The 10,078-nt window shown below is 41.2% G+C and overlaps 1 protein-coding gene across 1 annotated transcript in view; it reads left to right on the top strand.

Annotated features, from left to right (window-relative positions):
- The first annotated feature begins 723 nt into the window (after positions 1 to 723).
- Positions 724 to 10,078, top strand: part of sema4f (sema domain, immunoglobulin domain (Ig), transmembrane domain (TM) and short cytoplasmic domain, (semaphorin) 4F) — a 56,286-nt gene continuing 46,931 nt past the window's right edge. The window contains exon 1 of the mRNA XM_017427970.3: positions 724 to 1,467. Coding sequence (XP_017283459.1) covers positions 1,374 to 1,467 — 94 coding nt within the window. The 5' untranslated portion in view covers positions 724 to 1,373. The remainder of the gene's footprint in view (positions 1,468 to 10,078) is intronic.

Below are 10,078 nucleotides of genomic sequence, written 5' to 3'. Positions count from 1 at the left end.
CTAGTAAGTAGCAGTTTAGTATATCTCTGCACAGCTCATTTCATCTGATCTTAGCCCCCAAATTTTGCTTCAACACTCTCTACTCTCCTCAGTGCTCAAATGTAAACAAACGACTCGTAATTGTTGGCAACAAAACATGACTATGCTGATTTTGCAAATTCATTGCAATTTATACCATATAGTTTTGGTAAAGAACAATGCCTGTTTAATGTTTTTTAAATTTTTATCACAGATGACAAACATGTGAAATCAGAAATATTTCAAAATCATATTATTGTACTACTATTATAGTTTGCATGCATGTGGTTACCATGGTGACCATAATGAAGCCACTGGCAGCAGCTTTAACTTTATCTTGCTTCTCTTCACACTTCTTATACAGTTCATACAACAAAATGCAGGTATTATTTCTTAGAATATTGCGTAGTTTCTGTTGGAGTTTTGAGCACGAGCTGCATTGGAACCCTTTCAATTTTACGTCCTATTACTTTATTATTTATTAGCTACTAATATATATATATAAATTTATGAAAGAGTTAAAAGTCAGACAAGTTAAACTGGAACTTTATATCACCATGCTTTCTGAAGACAAATAGGTTATAGCGCGTGCACCTGCTGCCCGTGACATCATTGTTTTACCTGGAATCCCTCCCGCCGAGCTCCCAGAGAGGGCGGGGCGCCCGACCTTAAACACACACACACACGCACGCACACACACACACACGCGCACACACACCGCCTCGGAAACAGAACAGCAGCACATCCTCCTCGCGAGTTCCGTCAACACCGCGCGCTCGCTCGTCAACCAAGACGAACCTACAACATGATTTTCCTGTTTGAATTAACTCCGACACATTAAAGAAAAGAGAAGAAGAAGAAGAAGAGGAGGAGGAGGAAGGAGGAAGGTTTGGTTCTTGTTGCGGGGCAGGCTCAGCGACAGAGTGACCGGAGGAAACAGCGAGGCTGCACGGATTACCAACCCGGGACAGAGGACGTTATTCCTGCACGGCAGCCAGTGCGGCTTTAACTTACAGGCTGGTGCCCTGAACGCACCACAATTCTAACAAACCCATCCCGAATTTCTCTTAGTAGTAAATGCACCCAGCTCCTCTGTGCGCTTTGTGTGGATGGCAGCTCGGGGGAAACACTAACCTGTAGGAAAACAACAAAACAAAACGCGTTTATTTATTTATTTTTGTGAAAAAAATATTTAAACGTGACCAGATCAACTTGTTCGTTCTTGTGCCGGCCCGCGAGCCGTGTCCAGTTCGGATAACCTTGCGCAAACCCGGACCAGGAGGATCGGGACGCATCGCAGCTGTTGGTGCAGAAACCAGATCTCCAGCGGCTTTGGGGACGGTGCCGACGACAGGATGAGTCCCGGCGGTGTGGTGCTGGTTCTGGTCCCGGTCTTCTGCTGTCTGCTCTACGGGAACTGCCTCCCGGCGACTCTGCCCGGACTTGACGGTGAGTGCAAACAGAACATAAAAAACAACAACTTTTACTGGAGTTTGCATCTTCCTTTGTGCCACTTAAGCACCAGGATGTGATCATGGTTTTTGTTTGTCTCCGTGGGGTGAACCAAAGCTCTGCAGCCTGGTTGGTTTTACGCGCTCCAAGCGCATAGCCAAGCGGCTGCCTTCAGTTTTTGTTGCTGCTTGATAAATGGAGTTTTTTTTTCGGCAGAGAAAGCAGGTGCCAGCCTGGTCTTCCATAGCCCCGACAACAAGTGCACAACCTGAGCAGAAATATTTTAAATCATTTGAAATTTAAAGGGGATGATGCACAAATGCGCATGGGGAATTTACATTTTTAATCAGACCTTCTATAGAAACGTCAAATGTCAGGATCTGCAGCTTTGTACACTGGAAGGAACTCATCATTGTAAGGGTGCAGAGCAGTGATCATGTTCCTGATTATATCCAACAGCATGAGCATCACTTTGTGGGTTAAATGAGTGAGTTAATGAGTGATATCGGGTGAGAACCTTTCTGTGTGGCTCTAAGTGAGAGTTTGCTGCAGAAAGCTTGGCGCTCCAACAAGCTCACTCTTTGTGTTCAGGCTGTCAGGGTCAGCGTAGACTTCCCAGCTTTCCCAGCTTTCCTGTCTTCTGAGAAGCCACTGATTTGTCACACACGACTACTTTGTGACCATTCTGTGATTCAACTTAATTTTGTCTTTAGATTTCTTTAAAACTGGACGCTTTGCAGGTAATCGCTCCATCTGTGCCATCTTTTCCTTTTTTCCCACTTTTTTTTATTTTGCTCTTGGCATGTTCTTTCTCTCTCCAACATGTGATGATGTTTACACCCAGTTGCAGCGAGGAGGAAGAGATTCAGAGATTGCATCACTCTGTCCACTGACCATCAGTCTGCACTCAGGTCACCTGACTGTGTTAATAGGCTTTACCCCTCCGGTGGTGCACGCTGCAGCTGAGCTTGTTGTGCCTTTAACCCTTTTTTTCCCCCCTTCCCATGCACATCCATGTTATTTCTCTGGAAACTTGCTTCCTGTTGAGTCAGACTCATTTACTGAATGAATGTCTCTAAATTGGCTCCTTGTCAATCAGAGCTGCTCGGGATTATTATGCAACACCGTGTAGTTTACAGGAAATGAAAAAAACAAAAAACCAGTTTGAGCATGTGCCAGCAAACACTTATGAATAGGGAAATCTTCAGTGTCTTTTTTATTTTTTTTTTACAGTTAGAACACAATAAATGATTTAGTTACTGGTCTTCGCGCAACACCAGCTGAGGATCCGGATCATTTTCTGGTTCTGCCACCTTAATGAACCAGATAATCCAGATCATTTTAATTTTTTGGTTTTAAAGGTAGTGCTTTGCTTAGCTGCGACTGTTGGTTGTACTGAAGGAAATAGCGAACAGCATTCACAGGGGAATTTCTAAAATGAATTAAAACATATGTGGGGTTCGGAATTTCCTTGTGTGAGTAGTAAGGCCTAAGTCATGTTCAAAACATTTGTCACTAGAACTAATTTTGAACCCTTTTCAATTTAGTTTTTGTAATTTGGTTGTGTTTGAGTTGTATTTTTTTTGTGCAAATGGGTCAATAAGTGGGTTTCTGAGTGAAAATTTGTGTATTTTCTCACAATTTTGTGTCTTAATAGCTAGTCCCCAGCTGTCGCAGCCCAGTAAGATACTACGTTTATGGCCCTTTTCCCCTTGACTCGGCTCTACTCGAGTCGATCCTGTGGGTTCGGAGTCTTTTCTCAGAGTGGTCTCGTCCAAACAAGCCGAGCCAAGCTGAAGATTTGATATCAGCAGACTGCAGGCCATTGTTTGGCCAGACAACAAAGTCAATCATGGGAGTGTCTCCTTCACAAGAAACCCACCATTTTTAAAATCTCACGACCGCAGCATTCATTTTTTGTTATATACCTTAAAAAAAAAAATTCCAATAAATGACAACACATAAACCAACACAACACTGTTACTACGAGGAGGTGAAGACATTTCTGCACTTTTTGGCTGAAGGCAGAATTTAGAGGAAGCTGAGGGAAGGTGACCTTCGCTCTGTCACAACATTTTTGGAAACCGTGGCAGAAAATGGAAAGTGTTTTGTGTGACTTTATTTCACTTACTTACCCTTTGGTGGTAAGTTTCAGGTGGCTGTAATATGACTTCTTGTCCTTTTTTTGCCCATTTGTTTGCACCTAGGTTCTGTTCTGCTGGTTACCTTTGTTGGTATATAGGTTCTAAGTTAGAGCTCTTGGGTGGGAGCTCTAACAGGAACTGTTAGGTCAGTTCTTGATCATTTCCATATTCTTTAAAGGTCTACCTTCTGTTTTGTTTTTAAAACCTAGTTTAACCTTCATCTACCTTTTTCCATCCATCATTTCATTTCGGTCCGCCCTTCTACCTCCACTCACAATAGTTTTCTACCAGTCTCACTGAAGCCATGACACGTGTTTCTGCACGTGTCATGTTGGTGTAGCTAATTAGACAGTTGTGGTAATCAACCAGTTCTCTGCTTAAGTATTTTGGGGAAAAACGCAGTAAAACAATTTTGGGTGAATTCACATAATGGCATAATGAGTTTACCATGAGAGTCCTGACTTCAAAATAACAAGAAAAGACACCCCACCCCTTTGACTAAACAAAGCTGGAGTTTGTATCTGCATATGAGAGGACCAGAGCAGCTCCAGCCAGTTTCACAGGTTTAGCACCGGTTTTAATGCTTCGCACATAAAACTTGTTAGGGAGTCAACACTCATTGGGGGATGGAGGGGGAGATTTGTTGCCCACCCATGTCGCGACTATATGGATCCGCTAATTTACGACGGGAAAGACCAGACTTGTTACTTTAATTTGCCTGGTTGGTCACAAACTATGCAGGTGTATATTCATGCTCTTGAGGCCACCCAGTGTCCACCTATTGTCTCACCTGTGTTGGCCACCAAAACTATACTTAATCTGTGTTTTGCAGTCAACAGGAGCTTACCAGAATCTCCTGTCAAACATTTAGATGGAAGATTTATGACCCTCTTGTGACTTTTTGTTTTGGTGCCAACATTTACACTTGGTTAGTGATGGTTTCTTTGTGACGCAAAGTGCTGTCATTTTATTACACACCGCTGTGGGTGTGTGTTGTGGGAAGGTAGCTGCGTAGTGTTTATTAAACCTGGTCTAATATGTGCTGCTTGTGAATTTCAAAACAACCACTTTACAATAAATGACAATGAACGGGGAACTGATGAAGTGAAGCATCCGGCGCTGACTCTCAGCAATGTGTGAATCCTCTTTTTGGCCATGAAGTTGCAACCGGTTCCACTTCTCTGCTGAATGTTCCTGTTTATTATCTAACCCTCTTTAGGTTATTTTAACCAGTAGTTCCCAACGTTTTCAGCTTCCGATCCACAAAAAAACTGCAACAGAGACTCGAGGTCACAAACTTGGCTAGTAAGGCAATTAAACAACGGCCTCAACATCCATTATACTACTTTTTGTATCAATTTTTAACAGCTGTTTTTATAGTTTTGTACTAACTGTGGCAAAAACTTTACATTTAACATTGTTTCAGAATGACAGTTAATAAAATGTTGGCTAAACAACAATTACACAAAAACATATACTAAATTAGTTTTATGGTAATACTTTGTTTTCATACCAACTGCTTTTAAAGTACAGCAAAGAAATCATATCATATTTTAAATTTGTTCACAAATAAGGTTTTTAAATCTGGTATTTTAATGAAACATGCAACACATAATGTGGCCTTTGTGTATTTTATTGTAAGTCGAGATCATGGATTTATCTCCAAAATGATGTACAGTATATACATTACTTCAAATAAACCAGGAAATTTGAAGGACTGAACCTTGAAAGTTCTTGTCTGTGCGTTTTTAAATAAACGATACATCTATGAAGAAAATTCAAGAGTTCAACTTCTATTTTTGATGGACAGTCATTGCAGTCACCAGTTATTCGAATATGACCATTTTTGGACTGAAAAAGGAAATAAGAGTACCTGGAGGAAACTCAAGCGAAGACAGGAAGAAGATTTAAATTTTGACACTATACGGCGCCAGCGAAGACTCAAAACTGGAACCTTAAAGCTGTGAAGTGACAAGCCACAACACCACCATGCAACACTGTGAAATGTTTAAAACTGGGTCTCACTACTTTCAAAGTAATACTACTAATTTAGAAATGATTGTAGTGTATTAGTGTCAGAATTTGGGTTTTCTTTGTGGTTTTGTATTCAGTTTATTGCTTTTATTGTCTTCATGTTTCAGTTTGAGTTTATTTTATTCAGTTATCCTTGTCTTAGTTCAGTTCTTGTTCCTCGTGTCTTTGTTTCCTGTCATCATTCACTTCTCCTCAGTCAGTCTCTTGTTTTCCTGCCACGGCCATCTTCACCTGATCCTAGTTGTTATCACTCACCTGTGCCCACTTCATCTAATTACCCTCTGTTTTAAAACCCGGTCATCTCCTCCACTCACTGCTGCTCCGTTGTCTTGTGTCTCAGTTTTGGATTTTTGTGTGTTTGGTTATGCTGCCACATACGCCTTTATTTTGGATTTTCTTTTATTTTTTTAAATTAGTTTCTTTTTGAAAGATGAGTCTGCGCTCTGGGTTCACCTCCTTCTCCACCCAACCTGACAATTATTTAAAATAAAACAGCTCAAAATGAGCTAAAGCACCTTAAGGTTTTTAAAGGAACAATTACGTACCGTGGCTTGTTACGGGAGTTTCTAACTTTATAATTAAAAAAGGTTCCCAGTAATTGCTTTTAGGACAGTTTTATTATCTTACACAATACTTTCTGAGAACTCTTTTGGAACAGAAATGAAATGACGCACAGGTAAATTTCCTGTTTGGGAAGATGGTTCATAATGTTTACTGTTTATAAATTGTGTTTTTTCTGTGTTTCCATGTTAGATAAATGTCAAGGGATTAGGATAGGAGCTGCTGAACCACCAAACTGAAATAAACCTTGCCTTTGAGAATACTTCAGTACATCATGTGTTTGGATTGAAGCTGAATCGTTGTCTCTCCCCAGAGAATAAAACGTGGTTATATAAAAAGCAAAAAAGCGCTTCCTCTTTCTTACCCCTGCATCCTATTGTCTCCCTCTCTGCCCATATGCCCTGTCAGAGTGGAGCTGATGGGGTGCGGTGGAGTTAAGTGTTTCCAGGAGGATGAAGGCTTCAGAAATGCTTTTAGCACTTTTGATAACTCCTGACGCTGACCACAACCTAAAGGTGTTGCATTTTAAAACCAGCCTTCCTCTCTTTGTGATGCTGCCTTGTTTTTCTTCCTTTTTTGGTATGAGTAATTTTTCTCTTTTGTCTTTTAAATCTTTTCTCTTTGCCCCCTTTCCCAAAAGAAACTAAGCTAAAGCTCAAACAACGCTAAATCCTCTAATAAAAGAAGGGAGCAGTGATCTGTCAACAGGTTTTACTTTGAGAAAAACAAAGCAAAACAGTGAGAGCAACTTACTCACATGTAGGGTTTTGCTGTGTGAAATCTGAGTAGTAGCCAAAGAAAGATAATTTATCAACTTGAAATCATGAAGTTTTCAAATGGAAAGAAGAACAAGATGGAATGAAAGACCGAAGGATCAGAGGGGGGGAGATTTTCAGCTGTCACAGACCACCTACAGGAAATACGGTTTCACTCCTTACGTTCGTCAGCAAAGTTCATTAACTTCCCATACTTGGACTTGGACTCATAATGTCCCCTCTATGAAGCTCAGACGTCGGTTCGATACACAGAATTACATTAGCAGTGCACACACACATTGTTGTTCATGCACACCCTTGTGTTACGTGTCGACAGTCAGCTCACAATGATGACTTCTGTGACTAAAAGTCCAACTGTGTCAAAAGTCAGAGGCTGCAAACACTTTGTGTCTCCTTCTCTCTCTCTCCCTCTCTCTCTCTCTCTCTCTCTCACACACACACACACAGCTAACACATATTTTTTTATTACGGTACATGAGGATTTTTACCATTTATGGTATTCCTTTCATTTCCATGATTTAGCATCTCTTTCTCTGTTATGTTTATGAAGGGTAGCTCCCGTGAACTTTGTAAACTAAGATAGGTCAATGACATGCTGGACATGAATTCGTCTTTGTGTTGCATTCATTCATTCATTCATTCATTCATTCATTCATTCATTCATTTATTCATTCCGCCTGCCATTTTCTCACTCCCCCGTTCATAAACATCCCATTAAATACATGTCTTGTTTTGAATTTATTTTTTCTTTAAGGATCTGGAGTTAGAGTGTTGAGTAGTTTAGCAATGAGAGGATATCTGTGTCTTACCTTCAGAGTGTTTGAGGAAGCAGCTCAGGCGTATATCAGTACCTCATTGGGATTCACACCTGCTTTTTCCTCCTCCTCTCCTTCCTCTCTGGGTCTCTGCAGCATGAAAAATCCCATCGGTTTGAAGGCAAGCTGAACCCAAATGAAATGCAGGGAAAGTACTTTTCGGCACCAAGATGCTGCATTTAAGATGCAGGTTTCAAATTGTTTTTAAATTCTTTTTGTTGGTTTAAACATTAAAGGGATAGTTCGGGTCATTTGAAGTGGCATTCTGAGCAAAAGTTATAAACAGTTAAAGTCTTACCTGTTGTAGATAACTTTTTGAATGACCTCAGCTTGGAGAAACAGTTTAATTATCACCCGCCATTAAAGGCGAAGCCATATTGATAATGTTTTTGCCCGTGTGTTTGTGCGTGCGTGTTACTGTTAGCAAAATGTATCTCAACTCTCATAAGAGTAAACATTGGATGTGCATCTACAACTAATTAACTATTGGACTCAATCTAATTCAAGATGGCTGCCACAGCCAACTGACATTAGAAAACACAAAAACAGGTATAACTCAGTCAGTTTTAAAGCTACTGAGCTAAAATTTAGCGTGTAGCTGAGGCTGTTCCCCAACTTATACTCTGAGTACTAACTGATTATAAAAGATCTGTGTTACTGCTTCACCATTACCGAGAAGAATCAACTCTGGCTGTCAAAATATCTATTTTTATTGGAACCCTCAGAAAGTCATCATTGGGGGGAAGGAGACAAAAAAGGCCAAGTTAATCAAGAACAAATCAGAAAGTCAGAGCATTTAAAATACAACCTTTGAGTTACAGAAACTAATAGATATTGATGAAACGATACAAACACAGAGAATAATTGATCTGCTGCACTCAGGACAGAACAGAAGAGATACACAAGGAGGGTCTGATGTGCGTCACAGGCTTGAGATGAGGTCAAAGGGCAGATGGAGTCGCCTTCCTCGTTCTGAGACACTGCATCCATTTAACCTGTTAGTGTCTCTGCAATCTCAGACCCATAGACACACTCACACGCTCAGCTGCAGGTGAGACGGTCCTCAGAGAGTTGGTGGCTGCAAACGATTAGAGGTCTGGAATCAACAGAAGTCATGGGCTGATCGACCTTTCCATTTATTTGTCCTTTTTTCTGTGTGCTTTCAGGTCAGTGAGTGCATCCAGTAATAGAAAGGCTGGGATGTAAAGGCACACTCTTTATATTTATCTCTCTTTATGAGACATTCCTTTGTTCAGATTTCGTCTCATTATGAAGCTTGCCACAATGTATTCCATCAGTAATAGGCTCATAACAGCGTTGGTGTTCTGATGTGATTAGTTTATCCTGAAGGTGACTGCATGTTTATTGATGTGTGTGTGTGTCGCTCCTTGTGTTGGACCTGTGTCAGCAGTAAGGCGACGGAGGAGGAGGTGGGGAGAAAAGAAAAACACACAGACTCATTTCTCATTTTTTCTAGATTACCTTCAGCTCTTTCCTGTAATACACAAATAAACAAAGTCACACCTCATCACACTGCCCCTTTTTTATCAACCTTAGACTACACCATGCCAGGTGTGACTCTACCTGCAAAAACTAGAATCAAATTTAATGCTCTATGAACAGCATGCCCCAGTGATTGAGTTGAAGGCGGACACGTTAACCTTCTCCATATCTGGGCTGCAGAAAGCAGTGAGCTTTTGACTCCCCCCCCCCCAGCTTTGTGCCTGCTGGCATTTTTTACCCTCAGTGACAGTTGGGAACTGGAGAAAGCCACCGTGTGCAGACTGCCAAGGGAAATCGTCTTGTAAAATTAAGTTTTATGGCATCCTCACTGCACAGGCTTTTCACCAATGATGGCCAGCAGCAACACCACTGAGACCCCACCCCCTATCCCGTCGCATCTTATTCCCTTGGTCTCCTCCAGTACACCTACCTACCAGCCACCACTACAAACACAAGACCAATTTGCAACCTTCCATGCTTCTCACAAGGATTAGCTTTTTTACTCACACGGGCAATTATTGTAACACAAATGTCAGCACAACAAAAAAATTGTTTAAAGGCAGAGAAAGCATCTTAATGAGTGCTAATCTCTGCTGCTTTATGATTTAGGAGCTTTGCCAGTTTCATGTTTTGGCTTAAATAAATGGCCGTACTCACATGGCTGGGACTTTGGGGTACTGAGACGTGTGTTGCTGCTAATCCTGCTAGCCTGGGATCTTTATATTCCTTAAGTTTCACAGGGCCTTTGGCTCAGTGTGGGGGGTGGGGGGTGGGG

The sequence above is a fragment of the Kryptolebias marmoratus genome, linkage group LG7 (genome assembly GCF_001649575.2).
Source record: "Kryptolebias marmoratus isolate JLee-2015 linkage group LG7, ASM164957v2, whole genome shotgun sequence".
NCBI lineage: Eukaryota > Metazoa > Chordata > Actinopteri > Cyprinodontiformes > Rivulidae > Kryptolebias > Kryptolebias marmoratus.
This window is presented reverse-complemented; position numbering and strand designations above follow the sequence as displayed.